The sequence below is a fragment of the Macrotis lagotis genome, chromosome 1 (genome assembly GCF_037893015.1).
Source record: "Macrotis lagotis isolate mMagLag1 chromosome 1, bilby.v1.9.chrom.fasta, whole genome shotgun sequence".
NCBI classification, from domain to species: Eukaryota; Metazoa; Chordata; class Mammalia; order Peramelemorphia; family Peramelidae; genus Macrotis; species Macrotis lagotis.
In genome coordinates, this window is record NC_133658.1 from 109,659,530 (window position 1) to 109,686,478 (window position 26,949).

Sequence of the window (26,949 nt, forward strand, 5' to 3'; positions counted from 1 at the left end):
TATATATATATATCTTATGAATTGAATGCTTATGATATTTTCTTGGCTTTTTGAGATTAAAAAATTAAACCCATATGCCCTTAAGGGACAAAAATAGACATTAGTGGGATCAAAAGTATGAATTTTTATTGTAATAATTAATGAGGGGTGGCTAAGTGGAGTAGTGGATAAAGCACCAGCCTTGGAGTCAGGAGTACCTGGGTTCAAATCTGCTCTCAGACACTTAATAATTACTTAGCTGTGTGGCCTTGGGCAAGCCACTTAACCCCATTTGCCTTGCAAAAACCTAAAAAAAAAAATAATTAATGAGTGCATTCATTCTTTTTAGCTGGAAAACCCTTAACAAGTAAAGAGGAAATGAAAGGGATTCATTGGACCTCCTGGACCTGTGTGATTGGGCCTGAAGTGAGTGGAATTTGGCCCAAATACAATGACATTACTGATATCAACTCAGTAGATGCAAATTACAACAGCTCAGTGCTAGTCACTGGAGATGACTTTGGACTGGTTAAATTATTTAAATTTCCTTGTCTAAAGAAAGGTAAGAACTTAAAATTTTGTATCCAAGGAGACAAAGCCAAATAGTTTGTTAACTTTTTACATTGTTTTATACAGATACTGTCTATGCATGAAAACTAAGATGTTCTCTTAGTTCATGAGAACTACTACTCTTCTTTCTGATATTTATCTTTTAAAATCACAAAAATGAAATCTGTTGTATAGCTGTCCTATATCTATTAAATGACTCACTGCTCAACATATCTGAAAATGTTCTTAATAACTCCAGAAATAAAATCACAAAGATTTGATCTAGAGATATCACTGACCATTTTGTAGCTCAAAAGTCTAATTTAAAAGGTCACATTATGAAATAAGTCTCTTATTTTCTGTCATAAATACCCCCTCTCATTACAAAATGTCTTTAGAGCATTCTTCTCATCACTTTTGAAAAAAGAGAGAGAATCCAGTGCAAAGAGCATTAGATTTAGGGCTGGAGGATTTGGGTTCAAATCTCACTCCTGCCATTTACTACCTGTGGACAAATCATTTCTCTCTCTGACCCTTGCCTCATCTAACAATTGGTTAGAATATATAGGAACCATGTTCCCAGTAACTCTAAATCTAAGAAAAAGTCCAGAAAGCATTTGAGAATAATTGCAATCTTTGAGCCCAAAATAATTTCAGTCTTTGATCCCAAAGGTGAACTTGAGCCATACCCAGGAGTTCTTAAGGGGATGCTCACAAGTCCACAAGAGGGCAGGCTGGGAGAGAGGAACAGCTGAGCAGCAATAGCCATAAGGAAACATTGAACTAGAAATCCCTGGATGCTAGTCACTTTTCAAATTCATTACATTATAAAAAAAAAGTTATGTAAATATATGCAAAACTATCTTACTAAAACCTAGAAATTATTCTGTAGTTCTACCACTATTTAATAAATTGATCAAATCCATTTGAGAGTCAAGGCTATATAAATCATGGCTCCATGACCAGTAAGGGTCCAGAGTCAGCATTTTGATCCCTAAAAAGAGATCAAGGTCACAAACCCTCCAAAACACAATTGTCTTATTTACTTAGTTTTAGACAGGTGCATGTTTTTAATTGCCTCAATTCTCTATTTGGCATGGATAGACAATTTTCATGATAATTAGTATTCCTTAATGTGACTTCTCTGAGAATTTTCATCTAAACAGACCTTAAAATCTTACTTTAGTAGAATTAATCACCACTGACTGAGTAATCTTTTGCATGACTTGTTTTTTTAAAGTAGATCACAGAATAAAAATGAGAAATGTAATCACAAATGCATTTTTCATTAAACTTCTTGTAACCAGATATATTTTTTAAAATCTTATATTAAAACAGTTCTTATTTATCATGAATAATAAAACTGCTACCATGTCTGACTGACAAAATGGATTTCAACTATAAAAAAATTAATATTAAAACAGAAGAAAAACTTTAACCTACTGAAAAAAAATTAGCCAAATTCCAAATTTCAACTGATAGCCTAGATCCTACTAGATGAGTAAATTAGGTTCATAATGTAAGTCAGGCAGCTTAGGAATTTCTTAACTCCTTAAAATTCACTAAGCACCTTTCATCACACTGGTAGTCTTCTAATTAAATGTCACTGAATCTATGGGAAGAATTAACACACTTTCCAAAATGCCCAATTAACTGACAAGAACACAACTACACCACCTTCAAGATGGTAGGGGACTTTGGAAACCATCAAATCCAAACCATATCTAAACAATTACCCTCTCTACAAAATGCCCAGCAAATGGCCCTTCAGTCTTTGCTTGAAGTTCTGCAGTGATGGGGAACCCAAAAGAGCCCTTCCACTTTATAATTGTTCTAATTTTTAGATACCTTTCCTTACATCAAAGCTAAACTACCCATTCTAATTTCTACCCATGTCTAATTTCTCTTCTATGTGACAGCCCTTTAATGCTTGAAAATAACTATTCCATCCACCTTTAGTCTTCTCTGGACTACATATCCACAATTCATTTCTTTAATTAGTTTTTCTATGGCAGAATGTTCAGGTGCTTTAGCACTTAGCTCTCTCTCCTTGGACTTTTTTTAGTTATCAATGTCCTTCCAAAATTGTGGTACAAAGAGTGGAACACATTATTCCAGATTTAGTCTGACCAAGGCAAAGTTGGATGGTACTATAATATCCTTGATTCTTTACTCTTTGCTTTTCTTAATGAAGCATAGAATCACATTAGTTTTGGGAACAGCCATATTTCACTGTTGACTCATGCTGAACTTGTGGTTCACTAATTTTTTTCAATAAATTATTGCCCTTCCATCCTATACTTGTGAAATTGTTTTTTTTTTTGAACCCAAGGATAAGAGTTTGGATTTATCCCTATTGAATTTTATCTTATTATATAATCAGCCCAGTGCTCTAGACTGTCAAGCTCTTTTTGGATCTTCACTGTCCTCCAATATGTCTATTTTATTATCATCTGCAAACCTGAAATGCTTGCTGGGAATACTAAGAAAAATATGAAACAGTTATTTTTCCTTAGGGAGCTTACATTCTATTGGAGTCAACACAAGCTGCTCACACAAATGATTTTAATCCATTATTATATAGAGTTACTGTGTAAATTCACTAGTTATCTAATCAGTGTCATGGTGAATAATTTCCTCCTATAATCAATTGATGTTTCTTTGTGCCTTTATTTAAATATTTTATTTAAAAAATGTTAAACAGCACAGGGACAAGTCTATATCCCTACATTGTTCCGTTAAAGGTAGACATCTTTCCAAGGTAACATGGAGCCATCCATGACCATTCTTTGGTCTTGGACTTTCACCCCTATTCTGAAGCCACACTGACCAACTCATCTGTCTCCATTGTTTCTACAAGAATACTACTACAAACTGTCAAATACTTTGTTGAAATCTAGTTTCTTCATCAGATAGGATTTGGCCTAATTTTGTAACCTTTCACTTTCACAAATCCATATTCTTTGTTGAATAAAATCAACACCATTATTTTGCCTGTTGGAAAAGACCTGTTAAACTACTCATTCTTTAGTATTAATTTGAGAATCAATTATGTACTAAACAGTATATATACATATGTGTGTGTATTTCAAATGTATAAAGATTTTGTTCCTCAAAGTGAGGAGTAACTATCATTTAATTTGATCAATGAACTTATAATGTTATATAACTATGTTTTCCCATATGTGTATTTCAGGAGCTAAGTTTAGGAAGTATGTTGGCCATTCAGCTCACGTAACAAATGTCCGCTGGTCACATGATTTCCAATGGGTGTTGAGTACAGGAGGAGCTGACCACTCAGTTTTCCAGTGGAGGTTTATTCCAGAAGGTGTGACCAATGGCATCCTTGATTCAGCATCCCAGGGTAAACTTGTCACTTTAAAAAAAAAAACATTTGTTTTATCTCATTTTTTTTAAAAATCTATAATACTTGTATAATAAGTAAAGCATAATCAATAAATATTTATTAGTATATATTATAATTATTCAGCTTGTACAATAGTCATGATCAACCTGGAAAATAGAAAATAAGAGACAAAAAGACGATAAATCACTGAGCTATTTCCATTATTTTAAATCTCTTTTTATGCTACAAAAGTACAAGGGAGTAATTTTTAAAATTTCATTTTTTTTTAGTTTTTTTTTGCAAGGCAATGGGGGGTAAATGGCTTGGCCAAGGCCACACGGCTAGGTAATTATTAAGTATCTGAGGCTGGATTTGAACTCCTGACTCCAAGGCCAGTGCTCTATCCACTGTGCCACTTAGCCACCCCTAAAATGTCATTTCTAAAAGGAATGCAGGTATCAGAAACAGCCACCAAAGATTATATGCCCAATTAGCCTTAGGACTAATATAAATTATGATGATGAACATGAAAATTTGGTGAGTTTAATGACTAGCAAAGCACTGGTGGCAATCAGATTTATGCATCTTTATTTATATTTGTTGTGATATCACCAAGACAGATGGGCTATAAAACTAGCAGGAAAAAAAGTGACGAAATGTTCTTTTGGAAGTTGTTCTATGGTAGTTTAGGCCACAAGCCATTGCTGGCACTAGATTAGATATTTAAGCAGAAGAATAAAGTGTGTTATTTCATAAACTACAAAATTGGACTATCCCCATCATTCCTGTTGCCATCAAGTTTGACTTGAAATTTTTACATTTTTCCAAAACCAAACCATTTTCCAGACTTCAGGAGAAGCCTGTGGCCCCTGGAGACTTTAGCTCATAATAACAAGTGAATTGGCCTAGTTTGCTTTTAAGGAGTGGTTCAAGGTTGCTGAAATAAAACTGGTACTACAGAACAGTAAAACTAAACCTAACAATATGTTAAACAAAGCAATATTTAAACATTTTATTTTAAATGATACTTTCTTTTTTCTACCTTTCCTATTGGGGGGGGGGAAGGGGAGGATTAACTAACTTTTTTCCTCAACTGGGAGAATTTTATTGTAGTTCTCTTAGGTTAAAATTCCATTTATTTTTTTTTAAGTTTGGAAATGCAACGAGATGATAAACATTAATTTTTTTCGCAGAAGGTGGAAATGATTCATACAGTGAAGAATCAGATTCAGATTTATCAGATGTGCCAGAGTTGGATTCAGATATTGAGCAAGAAGCTCAAATCAACTATGAGCGCCAGGTCAGTCAGGGTGGCAATAGATGATTTGTGCTGATTTTGACTCAGTTGTAAAAATTATTTCTGGCCTTTATACTTAGGATTATTGGGGAAGAATTTACAAAATATTGTCTATTATTTTCATTTAATAAAATAAAATTGAAGTTTTGTAATTTCATATAATTCACTAAAGTCAAAGTGGAAGTAGAAAATTTCAAAGACTAACCTATCACTCCTGGGTTTTCCTATATCTATGTTGGACTATTTATTTGGGAAAAAAAAGCAAAAAAAAAACCCTGAATTTTCTTATGAACTATGTACATTTTTAGTTTATAGTGTAACTTAATAATCCTGACCTGTCTTAACTGATTCCTAGCATCTTTTCATTAGAATAAAATCCTGAAATAGTATAGATGACCTCTATAGTCAGAAATTATTTCTAAAAGATATATTAGAAAGTTATTCTCAAATTAAATTTCATTTTCTTGGAAATAAATCTTTTTTTCTTTAACAAAAAAAGTTTAATATGAAAAAGAAAGAAAAGAGAGAAAGCATAGATCCCAGGGGAGTGTTTAACATTATTTAAATTGATAATTACTTTATGTTTCTTTAAGGAGGCTCAATAGCACACTAGATAGGGTGCTGGGCCTGGAATCAGGAAGATCTGAATTCAAATGCTTACTCAGAAATTCATCATCTATGGTAACCTTGATCAAGTCATTTAACCTGTCTCAGTTTCCTTAACTATAAAAGGACTTGAGTAAAAGATACACAAATTGTAGGAAAAATACATGGGTCTGTGCACTCTAGCTTCATGTATGATAGCAAAATGCACAATCAGCTTCCTGGCTTTTAAAAATGGTAGTTTTGTCCAATATGTGGCTAAATGTCTCCTATTGATATACAATACAATTGTATTATATATTTCTATATCCATATCAGACTTTCATTTCTAAAACACCTGTTACATTATTTTTCATATGTATTCAAAATTCCCAAGTGTCCAGGGATTATCATCCCTAATTTTGTATTGTTCAGTCACCTTTCAATCATGTTCAAATCTTCCATGACCCCTTTAGGAGTTTTCTTGGCAAAGATACCAAAGTGGTCAACCGTTTTCTTCTCTAGCTCATTTTACAGATGAGGAAACTGAGGCAAACAGGATTAAGTGACTTGTCCAGAATCACACAGCAAGTGGGTGTTTGAAGCCAAATTTGATCTCAAGATGTTAAGTCTTCCTGACTCCAGCCTAACAACCCTATTTTACAAATCAGAATTTTAGACTCAGAAAGGTTAAGTGAGTCCATCAAATAATGAGTGGGAGAGCCAGAAGTAGCTTCCAAATTCCTGATTCCAGTCCAATATTCTGAACTAGATTCAAGTGTTCAGAAGAATAAAGCACAAAATATATGAGCACACATCTAGTAGAATTTGATTGTGATGAGTTGACAAAAAAATAAATGAATTGTGATTTGGGACAAATTTTCCTTTACTCAGCTTACTGATTCTGATTTTGGCAAAAGAGTAACTAGTCTGATGATTATATTTTTAAGATTATGATCAAATCCTAAATGATATCAACAGTCTATTTATACTTCTTGTTTTTGAGTGACAAAATTTAATTGAATGAAAACATCCTATCATATATATTAGAAATAAATCTATTTCATAAAATTTTGTCATCAATTTATTTAAAATATCGGAGTCCATTTATAGTAAGAAAAAAATTAAATGGTATAAAATTGACTTTAAGCATGATATAGAATCTGGGCAAAAGCTAGGCTAAGTAGATCTATTATTATAACTCAAGTATTGACCTTATAAAACATACTAGAATGAAAATGAAGATGATTACATTTTGAAATATCTCAGGCATTTTCTTTAGAGCCATTGAAAGCTTTATGACAGTAAAACAATTGTCTTTGTATTCCTTTATCTGTTAATTTTCATAAGTGTTTTTTAGAATATGCTAATAATTAAATTCAATACTTTTCAATGTAAGTTGCCATTAACAAAGTACATAATACAATTTATTTGAGATAAAAGAATAAAACTTCAAATACAGTAGTTTGAGAGTCAGTGCTAAGGATTACATCTTGATAGATACCTATCCCTTATGTCAATTCAATAAACATGGTTTTGAAGAAATTAAAGATTTCCTGATAATGATAGAGAGAAACCATTCTTTATAAATCCAGACAAAGGATTTTTAATTAAGAACTTTTCATTCTTCCTTAAGGTTTACAAAGAAGATCTACCTCAGCTGAAACAACAAAGTAAAGAGAAAAACCATTCTGTGCCCTTCCTTAAAAGAGAAAAAGCTCCAGAGGATAGCTTGAAGCTACAGTTCATACATGGGTAGGGTGCCCCAACTCTGCTTTCCCTTATTTCTTTTGTTTTCTTTTCCCCATTTTCAGTTTTTTTTTTTTACTTTGTGATCACCAATACATGGGCGTGTGCACTCTAGCCTCATGGATGATAGCAAAATGCACAATCGGCTTCCTGGCTTTTAAAAAATGGTAGTTTTGTACAATATGTGGCTAAATGTCTCCTATTGATATCTTTGAAAATCCTGCTTTCTCAGATTATAGAGGCATGTCCAGTTGTCTCAGCCCAATTTTAGGTTTTTTGACCAAGGCATGATGAAATAATGTCTCAGATTCTGAAATCACTTTGCCTTGTTAAAATGTCACCATCCATGGATTTCTCTTATTTCAGTTATTCTTTTTTTTTCCTTTAAGGGAAAAGAATATACATATGTGGTTACCTTCCCTTAATTCCCCTTCACTTCCATTTGATCTCTGCCTCTATTATGTGTGGACCCTTCATGGAACTGTTTGTTTAGAATTCTCAACATTAGAGCAACTATTTCTTCCCCTGCATTGCTAAACAGTAGCTTATCTCCCTTTTATATCCTCCTGGCAGATGATTGAAAATACTTGTTGACTAGTGTCAACAATAATTTAATATGCTACCTATGCTTTTTGAGAATCCCCTCTTAATTCATTTACTTCTCATTCAAGTAATTATGTGTTTTGTGAACTTTTAAAAATATTTGTTCTAGTTATAGAGGTTACGACTGTAGAAATAATCTGTTCTATACCCAAACTGGAGAGGTGGTCTACCATATTGCGGCAGTTGCTGTTGTATACAATAGGCAGCAACATTCCCAAAGATTGTATCTTGGACATGATGATGACATCCTCAGCCTAGCCATTCATCCAGTGAAAGACTACGTAGCTACTGGACAGGTATATATCTTTCTTGCACAAATTCAAAGTGTAATTCTTCAGCTTTACCCTAAAAAAGTAATATAATTCATTTTTATTTGTTTCTTTATTAGATATTAATTTTTCTATAACAGATTATGAGCCTGAAAGTCAAAATGAATATTTATCTGATCATCTCATTGTAATAGATTAAAAATCACTGTTTAGGAGCAACGTGGTGCATTGAATAGAGCACTGGCCTTGGAGTCAGGAGTACCTGGGTTCAAATCCAACCTTAGACACTTAATAATTACCTAGCTGTGTGGCCTTGGGCAAGCCACTTAACCCCATTGCCTTGAAAAATATACATATATATATATATATATATATATTTTTAAAAATCACTGTTTATTTGAGATTTGATAAGCTGGTTCACTGTAATTTTGATGAAAAATTAGGTAGCATATTCATTAGTTATTATGATTAATTTTATGAGATGTTGATACTGATTTACATTTGTATTCCTCATTTTCTCTATCTTTTTTATGAGTAAGATTATACTCAGTTTATAAATATTTAAAAACCCATCTTTTTAAAAATTGAAAATAAAGCAAAGGCTGATTTTTGACATTCCTTGAAATAAATTTGCAAAGCCTCCATGAGCTGTGTTGAAATGGGCCCCAGCTAGCATACTAGGACCTTCTCAAGTATAGCAGCTACCTGGTGATGACACTTGTCTTCTTAGATTTTTTTTTCAAGGCAATGGGGTTAAGTGACTTGCCCAAGGCCACACAGCTAGGTAATTATTAAGTGTCTGAGGCCGGATTTGAACCCAGGTACTCCTGACTCCAGGGCCAGTGCTCTATCCACCACGCCACCTAGCTGCCCCTGACACTTGTCTTCTTAATGCACTTTAATATGTTGGTAATTTCTTTTCTACTATGATTTGGTCATGTTCCTGTGATCAGGAACCAGTACAAAGTTAATTCTCATTCCTAAAGAAGCATCTGAATGATTGGGGTAGAGTTTGGGGGCAGGACAGGTTGGGAGGCCATGTGATGTTCACCCTTTGGTCCACCACTAAACAGTCCTATCATTTTGGAGAGAAATGTCACATTGGCTTTTTCTCCCCAGGTCACATATAGGCTGCCCTGGGAGAGGGTGTGTGAGCAAAACATTGGGCTTACCAATTGAGAATATCAGAGGAGGCAAAGCAGGTTATTTGAATTTCTCTATGGATAAGAAAAGCATTGATATAGTGGTAAGAGACCCAGCCTAGGAATCAGGAGAGCTATCATTATTTAGCACAGTAATCAAGATCACAGCTCTACCACCAACTACCTGTGTGACCTTGGACAAGTTACTTCACTTCCCTTTCCTTATCTACAAAAAGAAGGTCTCAGACTAGAAGGTTTTTGAAGGTATCTTCTAACTCTATATTCTATTATTCCACTTGTGTTCCCAAGTCGTAGTTTAACTGGATTTTGGTTTTCCTATCCAAAGAGGTCTCTCCCCTTCTATGACTCTTTTTCAAGTATATGGTTATTGACTTTTGATTTCATTTAAAGCCTAGAGGCCTTCCTATTACATTTTTATCTTTGTCAGTATGGACACCACCTCTGCTAATGTAGGTGAAAGCCCCTCCACCTTATTTATAGACTTTATGAGTTGCTTTGATCAAAAAATTAATTTTCTAATGATCCATCTCCTGATAATGGGACTTTCTGACCTGGTCTAGACTGGTCAATTCATCATCATGCCCTCATTCAAGACTCTTCTAGCTTAGTAGGACCTGGTTGTGCTCTGTTGAGCACTCTATTGGGGTGACTTTTGGTATTATCACCTTCTACTACTAGAAGATGTTGGAGTTTAATATCTTTAATGAGTGATTAAAATCTATCGCAAAGCAGATAATAATATTCCTCCTGTAATTTAAGGTTGGAAGAGATGCTGCTATCCATGTATGGGACACACAAACTCTAAAATGTTTGTCATTATTAAAGGGGCAGCATCAGAGAGGTGTGTGTGCATTGGATTTCTCAGGTAAGTAGTTATGAATGATGAGAATTTAAAGTGGGCATTATGTCTAGTCAGTTTTTTTTAAATCCTCATATTTTGGGTCAGCTAGGTGGCGTGGTGGATAAAGCACCGGCCCTGGAGTCAGGAGTTCAAATCTGATCTCAGACACTTAATAATTACCTAGCCGTGTGGCCTTGGGCAAGCCACTTAGCCCTATTTGCCTTGCAAAAACCTAAAAAAAAATACTCATATTTTAGTTAAATTCTGTCTCCAAATAAATTCCCCGAGTGTATCAGTTATTGGAAACTAGAAAATAGGTTGATCTTGTGATTTGTGGAGGAGTTGTATATATGAATGCCTCACAGAACAACTGATCTTTTGGGTACTGTCAAAAAATGTAAATGATAATTTAGAGCCTAGAGTGCACATTACCTTGTGATATCCAAGGAGCTGTTACTGTTGAGATAATTCATTGTAAATGGTTGGCAGTGGCTCAGGGCAAACATTTCCTGCTCTGTAAGTCAGTGGGGTGTTTACTGGAAATCTGGAAGTTCATTGCACATGAACTCTAGTCTGCAGTAGCCTAGATGCTTTGGAGATAAATTTGATGGGGGGGGAAGAGTAGCTGGCAGGGAATGGAACTGAAATTCCATTTCCCAAATATAATGTTCCAAAATCCTTAGTGTAGTTTTAAACTTAAAAACATGACTTTGGAAACACCTCGTATATTTGTATATATGTGTATGTATCTATGTATATTATCATTTATATATGTGTGTGTGTGTGTATTATAGCAGACAGAATATCAAAAATGTAAAATGAATATTAATGAAGGAAGAGTCAAAAACAAATACATTATAGTCTCATATGAGAAATTGGTAAGCAATATGAGCGTGCTTAAATTATACTCCAGAGTGGTGGGACCATGCTATGAAATTTAATAGATGAAGCATGTGAACAGGATCTAGTATTTGTCATGGAGGCTTTGTCTAAGAATTAACTGTATGGAAGTCAATATTCTCAAGGCACTTGTAAGCCAAAACTCATTTTTTTAATTCAATTCAGCTGTCACAGTGTAGGTAAGCTAATATGCATGTTTCTTAACTAGACATGCATAACAATATTACATAGAAACCATCTGAAAATTTTAAGGTAGGCAAATTATATATTTTTTAAAACTATACTATATAAAGAGAATCTAATTTAAGAAAATACATTCTCCAGTACAAGAAAATATCAATCAATTTTAGCACTATTCTAAAGTAAATAAGAACATATTTCTTATCAAAACAATTTATACATTTAAAATATTTCACCTAGGTAGGTGGGTGTTACAATAGCTAGAGTCCTAGACTTGGAGTTAAGATGATTTGAGTTCCAATTCTGCCTTAGACACTATCTCTCTGCTCTATGAGCAAGATATTAAATTTCTTAGCTTCAGTTTTCTAATTTGTAAAATGGATAATAATAGCACTCACCTCACTGTAAGAATAAAATGAGATGTGTATAAAGTGCTTTGCAAAACATAAAGTGCTCTGTACATACTTATCATCATCATCATCATCATCCTCATCATCATCATATAAAACAGTTCACCGAATGATATAGTGGCTAGAAGGCTGAATCAGAAGCAAGAATACCAAGTTTCAAGTTCAGCTTCTAACAGGCAAAAAACCTACTTGTGTTAAGGAAAAATCACAGAACATCTCAGTGTCCTAGACAACTTTTTCTTTTAAGGTTTTTGCAAGGCAATGGGGTTAAGTGGCTTGCCCAAGGCCACACGGCTAGGTAATTATTAGGTGTCTGAGGTTGGATTTGAACCCAGGTACTCCTGACTCCAGGGCCGGTATCCACTGCGCCACCTAGTTGCCCCCCTAGGCAACTTTTTAAAGTCTATAAATTACCAATAGGTTGCTGATATATGTTGGAAGGAATTTCCATATCAGGAAGACCTGAAAAGATGAACTTTTTAAAAACAGTTCTTACTTCGGGGTGGCTATGTGGCGTAGTGGATAAAGCACCGGCTTTGGAGTCAGGAGTACCTGGGTTCAAATCCGGTCTCAGACACTTAATAATTACCTGCCTGTGTGGCCTTGGGTAAGCCACTTAACCCCATTTGCCTTGCAAAAAAAAAAAGTTCTTACTTCACAGAATTAGGGGTCTTAAATAAAATCATGTATTTAAAAGCACATTGTAGACTTTAAAATAACATAAATACTAGCTATTATTATTATTACAGGGTCAGGAAGAAACAGATTTAGGCTACTGAATTTCCTATGTGAATTTGCCATATCCAGATCTACCAGCAGTTGGTAGAGCAATCATTCCAACAAGAATAGAAACTAAATTAGAAAAGATTAGCTGTACAAAAATTTAGTATCTTGAATATAACTCCCACTAAAAGAATACAGTGGAATAACATAATTAGACAAAGATAATTTGCTCTCTCAATATTTAATTCAGAGATTCTATGTATATTATATGAACCCTTGGTAGGAGACCAACTTATTGGTATATTAGGCAAAAGGATCTTTTTTTTTAATTGTCTTTTAGTGTTGGTATGATAAGCTTTAAATTTGTTTCTATGAACAATTTTAAAAATGCATAATTAATATGTGCCAGCTTAGAAAGTATTAAAAAGGACACTGTCTTTCCTTCCAAAATATAATTGACAGTGAAAAATAGCAATTAACCTAGGAAGTGTTATCCTTCATGTCAACACAGTCTAATTCTGCATGCTACAAGAAGAAAAATTGCTTCTGAAAAGTACTGTTTCCTGTCATACTTATAATGGACAGAAAAGAAGCCTCACAATGAGGCTAACTTTGAAGTCCCCTACTCTTGTGTCAGTAGATGGAAGAGTGAGGCAGTAAATGTCTCTTACTACACGTCATCCTGAGAAAATGTGGATTTTTTTCACATTATCATCAAGAATGTATTGAGTTTCTACTGTGTTTATGATATTTGATCAGATGACCCAGCTGCTGTGAGTACAGATTTTGCTACTTGAAGAAAAAACAATAACTTTCATTTTTATTAGCTTGTATCCATCCTAAGGATATATTAATCAAATAAAATGATGCACATAAAACACTGTAGAAACCTTAAAGTTATTCATAAGATTAGTTTTTATTATTATTGGTGGTATCACTATAATCACTATTGAACCGTAAAATGAGCAAAATTTCCATTTAGTTTCAGGTTTGGTCTGTTTTATGCAAATTTTATGTTTAAAAATAGGGTTGATCAAAAAAAATCACATCTTAGACTAAATTCTTCCAAAAACATTTTATTAAGCATCTGCATGTGTCAATCATTGTAGAGGGGAAGGGAAGAAACATTTATATAGAGCCTACTGTGTCAGGTACCATGGTAAGTGCTTTTACAAATATTATCTCATTTAATCCTCACAACCACCCTGGAAGGAAGGTGCTATTATTACCTTCATTTTACAGTTGAGGAAACTGAGGCTGCATTCAAACTCAAATCTTCCTAAATATAAGCCCAGCACTTGATCCACTGCCCCAGTATCACCAAGGGCTGATATGAATATGATCCCTCTCATGGAACTCGCCCTTCCTTCTTTCTTTCTTTCTCTTTCTCTCTCTCTTTCTGTCTTTCTCTTTCTCTCTCTTCCTTCCTTCTTTCTTTCTTCCTCTTTCTTTCTTCCTCTTTCTCTCTTCCTTCCTTCCTTCTTTCTTTCTTTCTTTCTTTCTTTCTCTTTCTTTCTCTCTCTTTTTCTGTCTTTCTTTCTCTTTCTCTTTCTCTCTTCTTTCTTCCTTCCTTCCTTCCTTCCTTCCTTCCTTCCTTCCTTCCTTCCTTCCTTCTTTCTTCTTTCTTTCTTTCTTTCTTTCTTTCTTTCTTTCTTTCTTTCCCTTCCTTTCTTCTTTCCTTCCCCCTCTCTCTCTTTCTTTTCTTTCTTCTCTTTCATTACTTCTCTTTGCAGTCAATCAATAAAAATAGATGTCAGTCTTTTAATTCTATATGAAATATTTCTTTAAGGTCTGATAATAATAATTATTATTGACTAGTAATAAATACAGCAATAATAATAATAAGATATTTTATGTGCCAATTTAAGGTTTACAAAGTGCTTTTCATACATTATTTTATTGGTTCCTCACTTCAATACCATAAAGTAGGTAGGAATTATTAGAATATATAATAATAATTGTTAACATTAATCATAATATTCATACAACATAATAGTATAAATATAGAACTCTAATATTATATGAATATCTTATAATGGTTATTATAGAATGATGTTATTATGAATTATAATTTCCATCATACAAAAGAAAAAACAAAGTCTTAGGGAGGCAGAGTCTTGCTCAGAGTCATAAAGCTAGTATTTGTCCACCCTAAGTTTTCCTTATTCCTATTTCTGCATGATTTCAGAGTTATGTTAAAAATCACTAATAATAAATTGGAAGGTAACATTTCTTCCTTTGCAAATTGAGTGGACTAGCTATTTTCAAAGGTCCCTTCTAGGCCAGAGATTGTATAATTTTTTTCATGTTCACTCTCTAATAGGGTGTTAGGCCCCAGGAAATCATTAATGCATTTTCTTAATTGCTTCATTCACTAGAGAAGAGTAATGTAGAAGAATTTTACTTAGCCTAGATTCTGATTTTCTTCCTGTATAATGAGCAGGACTTCACAGAAGAAGCACTAACAGACCTTTCCAAGCAATTTTGGAGAGGGGGAGATGGGAGAAGGGGAACAATCACAGCCCAAACAAAGATCCAGGACTTTGATTGTGTGTCTGTACCAGACTAACCAGACAGATCTAGACAGTCCCCAGACTAGGGGAAGAGTGGAATATTCTATTCAGAGAAGTGTCTCTATATTCAGAAAAGAGGGATGCTTCCCAGGGTGGATTAGAGAAGAGCCATTTGGCCCATGAAGTAAATATCTCTCTACTAAGTGTCCTGGAAAAAATGGCCCAAGGAAGTTGACTCCAGGTGAAGTTAATTCTAGCTCCCTAGCAATCCCTGCCACCAGAGACCTTTGGGGGGAATTTTAACCAGTTGTTCTCCTCTTTATAATATAGGGAGCAACTGAGAAAGGCTCTTTCATTATTTGCTAAGGAGGATTTATATTCATGCACTCACTGCCTCCATTTCATTTCAATTCAATTCAATTCAGTAAATCCTGAGCATCAAATATATTCTAGATTCTAGGTTATAAAGAGGAAATAAAACAAGATAGCTACCCTTAAGAAACTGGTGAGTATAATTAAAGAGGAAGGGCAGCTGGTGGTGGAGTAAATAGAGCACTGGGTTTGGAATCAGGAAGATGCAGCCTCATGAATATGTGACCCTGGGTAAGTCACTTAACCCTGTTTGCCTCAGTTTCCTCTTCTGGAAAATGAACTGGAAAAAGAAATGGTAAACCACTCTGATATCTTTGCCAAGAAAACCCCAAATGGGGTCATAAAGAGTTGGGCATGACTGAAAAATAATAATTAAAAACCCACATGATTTGAGGGAAAGAACCTGAGCTGGGTCTTCAAGGATGGTAAAGTTTCCACTGATGGAAACTGTGAAGGGTAAAAGAAAAAGGAAGAGTGTATGGGGAGCTCTTTCAGATATAGGGAGCTATGTGAGCAAAGGTAACATTATAGGACAGGTCAGAACCATAATAAAATTCAGGAGGTATTCTAGTGTGGCCCTAATGTTGAGTGGAAGAAGGAGAGTAATGTGAAAAAAAAAGGGTAGAAAGGTACGTTGGAACCAAATGAAGGAAACTTTGAATGTCAGAGTATGGTGTTTATACTTTATTCAGTAGGTAATAGTCAAAGAAGGATAAAGTTCAAAAAAAGGACTTCACCAATAAAGAAATTTTTAAGTGGTTAAAAATGAAAGAAAAATTATAAGACTTTGACGAGTGAGTTTGTGAAGAAGTGGAGGCAGTATCTGGTATCTTATCAATTAAAATATAATTATGTAATAGATTTTTAATATTTAAAGTATACATTGTTTCTGTGGGGTGTTTCTAAGGGTGTTTATATCTTAGAGAGATAAACTATGCTCATAATTTATCCAAGATCACTAATCTAGCTACTTCCTGTAGCTGTTAAGGGACCTGTGGTTTTTCACTATAAAGCTGATAATACCTTGGTTTTAGTTACTTGCCTAAAAGAGACCACAAATAGTAAGTTGTTGCAAACTCAATTTATTTTTTAGTTAAAGATGAAAGACAGATCAGTCTATATAAATTGCTTTTGTTCAGAAATTTATGTGACAAAATCCAAGAAAGAAGGCATCCTTAAAAGCAGTGGCCACAGGTGTTATTACACAATGTTCATTCACAAAGCATGCATAGCAAATAGTATGAGCTAGATATCCTAATATAAGGAGGCAAATTTGACTTCATAACATTGTTAGTTCAATGAAACCAATACCTAGAATATGAATCTGGAAAATACATTGTATTTATTACAAGAAAGGTAGGGAATAAGCCTAGATACTGTCATATATTAACAAGATATACTCATGTGAGAAAATATAGGAACCTGGGAACAGAACGAAATATAGTGCAGAGTGTTTGGGAGAAAATCAATGGAAGCACAATCAAGAGTTGCATTGTCATCAGAATATACCACAGACTACCTGGACAGAGAGAGAGAGAGAGAGAGAGAGAGAGAGAGAGAGAGAGAGAGAGATTATATGAATTCAAGAAAATGATAACAATCCTGGCATAGAAATATGATCAACTTTTTTAATTTTTATTTAAGGCAATGGAGTTAAATGATTTACTCAAGGTCACACAGCTAGGGCATTATTAAGTGTCTGAGGTTGGATTTGAACTCAGTTCCTCCTGACTCCAGGGTCGGTGCTCTATTCACTGTACCACCTAGCTGCCCCAGATCAATTCAATTTAATTTAATTCAATTTAAATATTGAGGGCTTATTATATTTCAAGAATCTCAGTTCAGTCTTCAGCAACATTGAGAAGTACTGTATTACAGAGAGGAATCTGATAATCCTACCATACTCTTTCTTGATCAGACAACATTTGGAGAGCTGAGTTCAATTCTCACATTTTAGGAAGGTCTTTGATGAGCTGGGAAAAAAGCCAAAGGAGAGCAACCAGAATCCTCTTCTTATAGAAGGCACAGTAGGAGACAATTGGAATGTTTAGCTTTTACAGAAGGAAAGACTGAGAGTATACAACAGATGTCTTCAAGTATTTGAAGAACTGTCCCATGAAACAGGGATTAAACTTACTCTGTTTGACCCAATAAGGCAGAATGAGGAACAATGGGTGGAAGTTGAAAAGAAGTCACTTTAAGCTTGGGGAAAACTTCTTCATTTAAACTTAAAAAAATAAATTAGAGCTACCACAGGAAGTAGTGGATATCCATTCCCAGTAAAATAAAGCAGTGAAGAGAATGCTAGACTTGGAGTCAAGAAGACTTGAGTTTAAACTCAGATTCAGATATTTACTAGCTATGTGACCCTAGGCAAGTTACTTAAGTGCTATCTGCCTCAGTTTCCTCAACTATAAAATGAGGATTATAATAATAGCATCTACCTCCTAGGGTTTTCCATCAATTAAATGAGATAATAATTTAAAGCAATTCCTTCTCCTTCCATCTTACTTGAGGTTACTTGGTTCTAGATCAAGTCTGGACAGGAGTCAATAGCTTCTGAGGTTCAGTAGAGTGAAATTCTGTGATGTGCTTGTTTGTCAGCAGCTTTATTCACTGAAATTTATGTTTAAATGAATTTTATCATCTTTCTACTTCAAACCTAAAGACTATCCTTAGTTAGGTTCATTTCAGATTTCTTTCTCTTATTATTGAAATCTTTTTTTTTAATTAAAAAAACGTGTTCATTGACATTTTCATTGTTTTCTTATAGCTGATGGGAAATGTCTGGTGTCTGTTGGTTTAGATGATTTTCACAGTATTGTATATTGGGATTGGAAAAAAGGAGAAAAGATAGCAACAACAAGGTAAGAAACTGCTCAAGCAAGATAAAAACATTTTCCTGAGGTCACCTTCCACTAAAGGTCAATAGTTGATTTTTGTATGCAAGGTTTCATCTTTAGCCTCTAAGAAGTTATTTATGGGGTTAGCAACACACACATTAAATGAGAGCAGCTTGCAGTGCTTTGTATTTGCCTGTTCTAGCTTAGAACAGTTCCTGATGCTGAGAAATGGATAATTCTGATTTTTTTTCTAGGTAAGAGTTATTTTGGTATCATTAGACTTTTAATAAACTTCTTGTTATCTCCATTTAAAAATTTCCAGTAGAGGCACATCCTCATTTTTTCTCAAGTGTGTACCTTGATTTTTTTCTTCTTACTTTATTAGTTTAAACAAGTAGTGTCAAAGTCATTGAAGTCAGAAGTACCATTTGTCATTAGGCTGGTGCTTGCTCCATAATCAGCCTCCATCAGCGTACATCTGCTGCCGAATTTCAAAGGAGGCAAATTGCTTCCCTAATCTACCCATCTTATAAATAGACTTTTCAAGAATGACTGCTGTTTACTTGCCACCTGTCCTCCCTTATCTCCTGCCCTTTCCCTGCTGAATCAGCTATGCCTGAAACATTGCTTCCCACCCCTTACTTATAGTTAGCTTAGCTGTTCACACAGCATTGGTTAACAGGCCAAAATAATTGGAAAGAAAGGTCTAACAAGCCGATTTGTTGCCTGAGGCAGTGTCGCTTTGCTTCCCCTCCCACATACACACACTTTAATTTTCTGTCATGAATCCATAATAATTTTTTAAATAAAAGAATTTAAACTCTGACACCCAGTCATAAAATTTCCCCCATAAAATCATACATAAATTTTGTAATTTAAGCTAATGAATGAATATAAATGGTTCTACCTTGCTGGAGATGTTGAAATGGCTGGGCCAAACCAGGGGTATTAATTCTGAACTTTCAGTGATGAAGCCATTGAAGTTTGGGGGGTTTTCTAAATGATTTATAACTTCGCTTGCTTCTAAACAGATTTAAGGCAGCTTGCAAAGTTAAATTTTATAAAATGAGACAAATATAAAAACAGGACAAAACCTAGTTAAAAGGGACTTGTTCATTACTCTAGCTGTTCTGGGCCCCCTTGCCCCCAAAAAAACTTGTCAAAGGCTGCATATGGAATTTAATATTTATTTATGACTACAATCTAACTCATATTACCAGTGAATAATAACTGCATGAATTGACTTTGAGGGCTGCATGCAGACTGAGGGCCGAGGGTTGGACACACCTGCTCTACTAGATGGCCTCTCCCAAATCCTTGCCATACCCCAGGTCCTAATGAGGATCTTTGCTTTCCATCTTGGCTTCTTTTATTTTAAGGTACTGAATTTTAATTGGTTCTGTCTATGAAAATATGCCAACTGCATTTGTAGATAATTTCAGGGAAAGCATATGTCTGAATTTCAAAAGAAACAATTGTGCCATTTTCCATCTGGAAAGCCTTCCACAGCTGTGGATGGCTAACCAGCTGTTCACTCAGAACTATAAATAGAAATGAAGAAAGAAGTAACTTTCAGAACGACAGTAGAACCATGTAATGGAAGGAGCTCCATTCTTGGAGTTAATGGACCTAGGTTCAAGTATTGGCTTGGCCTCTTATAACCTGTGTGATCCTGAACCAATCTCTTAAATTCTCTGAACTTCAAGTTTTTCAACTGGCAATAACAGCTTCATAAGGTTTTAGGAGAAAAATGATTTGTAAACTGATGTTAAAGTATTAAGTCAACTTGAGTAATTATCCTATTTGTTAACATCAGTTCCTGTTTGATAACATCTACATAATTATAGAAGGTTGTGACATGTGTGGCAGTATGGATTTATTATGTACATAATAGATATAGTATTGCTCCATAGATTGAGGATTCCATTTTTATTTCTCAGACCTTGTCTTTGTGTTCCAGTAGAAGAGAATGTCTAGCACCAACATAATCACCTGATAGTAATATAGTCTTAGACAAATCATTCTGAACCTCAGTTTCCTCAGCTGTAAAAATGAGATATTGGATTTTTGTGAGAACTCTTTGAATACCTTAAATTATAGAAAATGGCAGCTGTTATTACTTTATTCACTTTATAGCTTTTTTTGTAGTATGTTGGGTGTAAAAATCAGAAAATGATTGCAGACTGTCTGATGAGGATAAGCAAATCTTTTAGCCCAAGGGAATTTCTAACAACTTATACTTACTCATAAGAGAACAATGAACAAAGTACTTAAAGAAGTTCATAGGAGTAAGGTTTTATTTATATTCTTGTCACAAGAGTCCTGAGATTTCTTTCAGATCAGATTTGTGGCTAGTCATTAAAATAATGGAAAATTTAAATTTTCTTTGATGCAAAATGCATTTCTTATTTCAGTGTTAGCCAGTATTGTGTTTTAACAGCTACCATCCATTGTTGCTGGATCTATGAATTACATGGAAGGGTAGAATATAAGAAGAGGGGAAACTTACAAGTTGTAAAGAGTTTTTAAATACCAAACAAAGGATTTTATATGTAATCCTGGAGCAACTGTAATTTCTTGAGTTGAAAAGTCAGATTTACTTTAAGATCATTTTGATACCTGAGGTCCCAAAGTGGAGACTATGTAAGTGGAGAGAAGGGAACATATACAAGAGATATTGTGAAGGGATAAGACCTGGCATCAGATTAGATATGTAAGATGAGAATAAATGAGGAGTCAAAAAAAACACACTGAAGTTGCAAATGCAAGCCAGAAAGATTGGGGAAATGGTGATGTTCTGACATTAATTGGGAATTTTTGGAAGATGGGGGATTTTGAGAGTATGATAATAACTTCTGTCTCAGCGGTGTGGGATTTAAGGAATACATATAGTAGGCAGCTAATTACAGGATAGGAGAGGATTGGGTAAATAGACCTGAGAATATGATCTATGATAGATGATCCCTCAAGAAAACTGTGAGATTACTAATCAAAATAACAGAGATAGAGAAGAGGAGAGAAGAAAAGTCAAGAAAAGATTGATTCATAAGTGTGTCCTGAAGGAAGATCCCACAAAAGAGATTGAAAAGAAATAGTCAAATAGGTAGGATAGATAGGAGAACAGGAGAAAGCAGTGCCATGAGAATCTAGAAAGGAAGGATATAAAGGATGCCTGTTAAAAAAAAAAAGGCTGCAGAGAGATCAAGAAGGATAAGAATCGAGAAAAGGCAATTAAAAAATCTTTGGTAACTTTATATGGAGTAGTTTCAGTTGAACAATGAGGATGGAAGCTGGATTGCAGGGGATTCATAAGAGAATTAAAGGGGACATGTATATACTGTTTTGTAAATGATCTCCTCAAGGGGTTTAGCCATGAAAGGGAGAAGAGAAAATCCCCCATCTTGGTGCTGTCCAGCAAAAACTAACCATAACTAGCAAAGATGGTTAAATGAGGTGAAATTTTTGCTTTTTTGTTTTTTAAGGTTGAGAAAAACATGGATATTTTTGAAGGTAACAGGAAAATAGCTAATAAATAGGAAAAAGTTGAAAAGAGTGAAAGAGTGGGTATGTTAGAGGAAGTAATCTGTTAGAGGAAATGGGATAATATAGGTTCAAGGTTTGTATAGAAGAGTTTCCTTGGTGAGAAGGTCCATTTTTCATGTGAGGCAAAGGTAAAGGAGGAGATATGGAGGAGGAAAGAAGGGGTTGTTTTTTTAATGATGTAGGAATCCGGGTCTTAGCTAAGAGGAAATGGGGCAAGGCATAGGACACTTGAGAAAGGATGGAAAATTTTCAAATAGCTACAGTGATGAGTGGGATGGTGAATCAATTGGGGAGGAGTGGGTTAACAAAAGGATTGCCTTGTTGAAGTAAGGGCCTAGTTGAGATTACTAAACAGAAATTTGTAGTAGATCAAATAAAGACAGTTTTGTGGTTTTTCTTGGGTTTCATATAGCAACACATAAATAGAGAAAATAAATGGTAGGATTAATCCAAAGTTGGAGCTTGGCAAGGGCTGATGATTAATAGTATAAGGGAACAAAAAATTTGAGTGTAGATTTAGAGTTTAGTTTTACTACTGTAATCAGTAGGTGTATGATAACTTGGGGGTAGGGGGATTGGAGGTCACAGTAGAAATAAAGAACAGGATTGGAAGTCATAAGACAAAAGGAAAGATGAACTGATAAAAGATGTTGCTTGCATAAAGGAATTTCAGAATTCATGAATATGGAACAGCTGTGAGTGACAGCAACATTAAAGATATCATCATCTCTTTGTATTACCAAGGCGAGTAGAGTCATGGAAAATGAGTAAAATAAGGAATTAGAAAGTTAGGATGTTTAAGAGTATTAATATATATATGTTGTCCTAGCCTAGTATGAAAGTAAGACTGGAGAAAAGAGAAAGACTGTGAGTCAGGTGCTGAGGAAGAAAGGAGAGTATTCCAGGGCTCCACAGATAACAACTACAAGAATCTTGACTTGAGTGATAAATTTGGATTGAGTGACTCTCAAAAGAAGAAAGATTACAGGTAATGATGGGAGAGGGAGAGTCGAGAAGTACCATGAAGAGCAAGAGATTTTCTACCTCCTCCACCAAGATCCCTGTGGAGGGAGATTAGTGAAAGTACAACCAGTATAGAAGGGGGGAGACAAGCTGAGTCATGGGGAGAGGGGAGGAAATAAAAATTTATATAATTATGTAATTATATAATTATATTTATATATATAGGTTATATTATTATTATAAAATGCCTCTTATATGCTAGCACTATGCTAAACATTTTATAAATATCTCATCCAATCTCACAACTCTGTAAACTGGGTACTCTTATTATCATCATATTACAGCTGGAGAAACTGAGGCAAACAAAAGTTAAATGATGGACTGAGGATCACACAGTAAATATCTGCAGTCAAATTTGAACTGAGATCTTCCTTACTTCAGGTCCAGTGCTCTATCCATTATGCTTCCTCAATATCTCACCAGGAGGGAAAGAAATCTCAATGAATGCAAGAAAGGAAAAATTTAAGATGAAATCTATGGAGCAAGTTTTCCAGAGAACACAATGGAAGGGGCTAGTAGTTCTGGAGTGGAACATTTGGGGTATCAGGATTGAGGGATAAAGGAATAAAGCACTAGATAATGGGGTACTTTGGAATGTAAGTGAACAGTAAGCTCTCCTTTTCCTTTTTTAGTGATAATATTAACTGAATAACAACACAATGGACTAGATCACAAAATTTTAGAGAAGGATACTAGAATATTATTGCCTCTAAAATACCTCTTGGATCTATGATGAGTCTTCATGTGTCCACAATGACAGAGTTCTCAGTTCTGGGGAAGGCAGAGAGCAGGGAATTTTCAGTTCAGTTTTGAGCATGGGTTCTTCTTGCATACGTGAGGTGGGGAAGAAGCCTTATGTCTGATGTTTTTCGGTGAATTTCACTTTTGATTTGACACTTTAATTTTTCTAACCCCAACCCTAACCTTTAAAGTTTTTAGGATCATTATTTGGCCAGAGAACAGATGGCTAAATTCATGGGGAATCTTTGTGAATTTATGATTGCTCTTTTGGTCAAATAATAATTAATACCCTTGACATCCTCAGTTACAAGTAACTGTTATCTGTAAAGGAGGGCTGAACTATGCAATTTCTCATAATTAGCCTGGGGTGACCTTGAAAAAGTCAGTCTTACTTTAAAATAGAAGTGATGGTTGAAAATTCTGTATGGCACCCCCATCAATTGGGGCATGGCTGAACAAATTGTGGTATATGAACGTGATGAAACACTATTATGCTCTAAGAAACCGTGAGGGGTGGGGAAATTCTGTATAGCAAGGCTTTTTACGAGTTCAAAAATAGGGAGAAAATTTGTTGAATTTTTTTAACAGGCAAGCTAAGAGGCCACAGTTTTATGTGTGTATATATATATATATATATATATATATACATATATATATATATATATGTAGTATATGAACTTACAGAAAGATATGTTTTAAAACATTATCTCAGCATGTAAGCATAAAGGAAGTACTATACTACCCTTAATGTATTTTTTTCCTCAGTTATTAAGTCTCCCAAAATGGGAGTTACAATGGTAGCTTCAATGTGCAATAATTAATAAATTGATGCAATCCTACATAGGAGTTTGGGCCACCACTTAGTCTTATTTTTGCAGTCAAAAATTCACATATCAGTAGCTTCTCAAATTAAGAATAGACTGCAAAAGTTAAACAAGACAATTACATGAGAAAAAGGCACCTGTGATCCAAAATATAGTTGATTTGGGTTTTTATTCAATGTATAGATTGCAACCAATCTACACTTTTTATTCTATCCAGTTCAGATCTTGTCTGTGAACTCCCTTAAAGTTTCCCAAATGATCTATAGCTATACTGGTGGCTTTCCCACAAGTACTGGTGAAGCACTCAGGCAATCTGCCCATGATTACTAACTCTTACCTGCCCACTTCCTCAGTCTGATTCTACATGCTGAAATGATACTTTTGCCCTCCTTTTTGTGCACATCATGTTAGTAATAATATGGAACAAACTACTTGTTTCCACTGTGTGTCTCTTCATTGCCACACATATCACCTTCTGTTCTTAGAGCAGATGGGATATCTGTTGTCCAAGGAACATCCTAACCATGTGAAGCCTAGGTTGGCCATTAGGTGGCATGTTCTTTGGACATGGTAATCTATAAAACAAAGAAAAAATAGAAAATGATGATTGATAGATATTATTTATCCATTGTTTAGATCATAATTAGGAGAGTGTTGATGTCAGGGTTGAGGTGAAGTGTAATGATTCAAAAATCTGATGAAGTTAAAGCATAGACAATCCATAAAGTTCAAAATGAAAATTAGGCCAAATTTCCAGAAGTGAGAAATTTAAAAAGATATTCCATTTATGATTTTACTTAAAAATCTTTTTTTCTCTCTGTTCAACCTAGCTTTTCTGTTTCTCTTTTACAGAGGACATAAAGATAAGATATTTGTAGTGAAGTGCAACCCACATCATGTAGACAAACTGGTTACTGTCGGAATAAAGCACATCAAATTCTGGCAACAAGCAGGTACTGCTTTTGAATTCATCATTTGTCTGAATTTATCATTATTTTTGTGATAGTAGTGAGGAGGAGGAAAGTAAGTCTCTCTAATCCCAGTTGAAAGTGGATGAGGACTTTTTTTTCTTCCCAATATCATTTTGAAACTTATTGCTTGAGATATAAAGCAATGAAATGGCATGATGGATTTTTCAGTATCTAGAATGCCATATGGATGATGTCTGTAGACAGTTTTTACAGATCATAATGATAGCTGACTTGTTTGTAACACTTTAAGTTGCACAAAGTATTGGCATTCATTATCTCATTCAATCCTTTCCAGAACCCTGTGAGATAAGCTTCTTTTATTATCTTTAGAAGAAACTGAGGTCCAGGGAGGTTAAGAGTGCAGGGTTGCTTTGTGATACAGGATTGGATAATCTTACAAAGATAATGTGTCTGAGATATGATTTAAAATTTCTGATTTCAAGTTGAAGAAAACTCATTCTTATTCATGCTTCATACTGATAATTAAATTTGTAACCCTCATATCTTTGGACTCACATGGACCAAGTTCAATCCCGGGGTCTGATTTCTTTAGCTTGTTGGCCTAAATATAAACTTCTTCACCAAAATTCTCCCAGTATATTCTGTTATGTATAGGTTTTTCCAAATATGAGTAATAGAGTTCTCAATTCTTGTGCAATTATCAAATGAATATTGAATACAGGACAGTGCTTCTTGCAACCTACAGAAAATACATAAAATAAAAAAGAGTCACAGGAATCTACCATCAGTTAACAGAAACTCATAAAACTTTCAAATAACCCATAAGTTCTCCTCACAAGGGAGCAGTCCTTGGGGGCTACTATTAGAACAATTCTTTGACTGTCTAATATGTATCTTCCCCCAAAGTCCTAACTAGTCTTCCCCAGAGTCAGAGTGCTGGCCTGTGGTTTCTATTCCCCCTGGAAGATAAATGTATTTGGGGGGGGGCAGCTAAACAAAGAATCCCATTCCCATCAGACCACTACTGATAGAGTAACTCACTAGATTTGCCTATGTAGTCAATGTTCTCTCTTGATTCGGGAAATCTCCTTCCCTGTCACAAGGTCTTGAACTTGGAAATTCTAGAATTTAGAATAACCCACAAGACAAATTCAAATATGGTGCTGCCCTAGAAATCTCCAGTTTCTTGATTTTAAGGCTGCTTAGGAAATTCATAATTCTTTCTCCTTCATGTAAGAGCTAGGGTTGATATATAGTATTTTCTAGGAACTATCTCTCAAGATACATTATGCACTTACTACAAGGATGTGAATCCATCCTCTTCCATATCTTTCAACAGATTGTCCCCTTATGAGCATTCCCTCCCTCTCTTTTCAGCTTTTTAGTATCAACAGGGTTATTCTCCATCACCCAACATGCCCAGGTTTCTCCTATCCTTTAAAAAAAAAAACCTGTAAATTGGGGGGCAGCTAGGTGGTGCAGTGGATAGAGCACCGGCCTTGGAGTTAGGAGTACCTGAGTTCAAATCCGACCTCAGACACTTAATAATTACCTATCCGTGTGGTTT

At 34.8% G+C, this 26,949-nt stretch overlaps 1 protein-coding gene across 1 annotated transcript in view; it reads left to right on the top strand.

Annotated features, from left to right (window-relative positions):
- EML6 (EMAP like 6) overlaps window positions 1-26,949 on the top strand; it is a 286,159-nt gene that overhangs the window by 189,656 nt on the left and 69,554 nt on the right. The window contains exons 10-17 of the mRNA XM_074206262.1: window positions 329-541; window positions 3,725-3,892; window positions 5,068-5,174; window positions 7,390-7,508; window positions 8,215-8,401; window positions 10,297-10,402; window positions 18,250-18,343; window positions 25,303-25,403. Coding sequence (XP_074062363.1) covers window positions 329-541; window positions 3,725-3,892; window positions 5,068-5,174; window positions 7,390-7,508; window positions 8,215-8,401; window positions 10,297-10,402; window positions 18,250-18,343; window positions 25,303-25,403 — 1,095 coding nt within the window. The remainder of the gene's footprint in view (window positions 1-328; window positions 542-3,724; window positions 3,893-5,067; window positions 5,175-7,389; window positions 7,509-8,214; window positions 8,402-10,296; window positions 10,403-18,249; window positions 18,344-25,302; window positions 25,404-26,949) is intronic.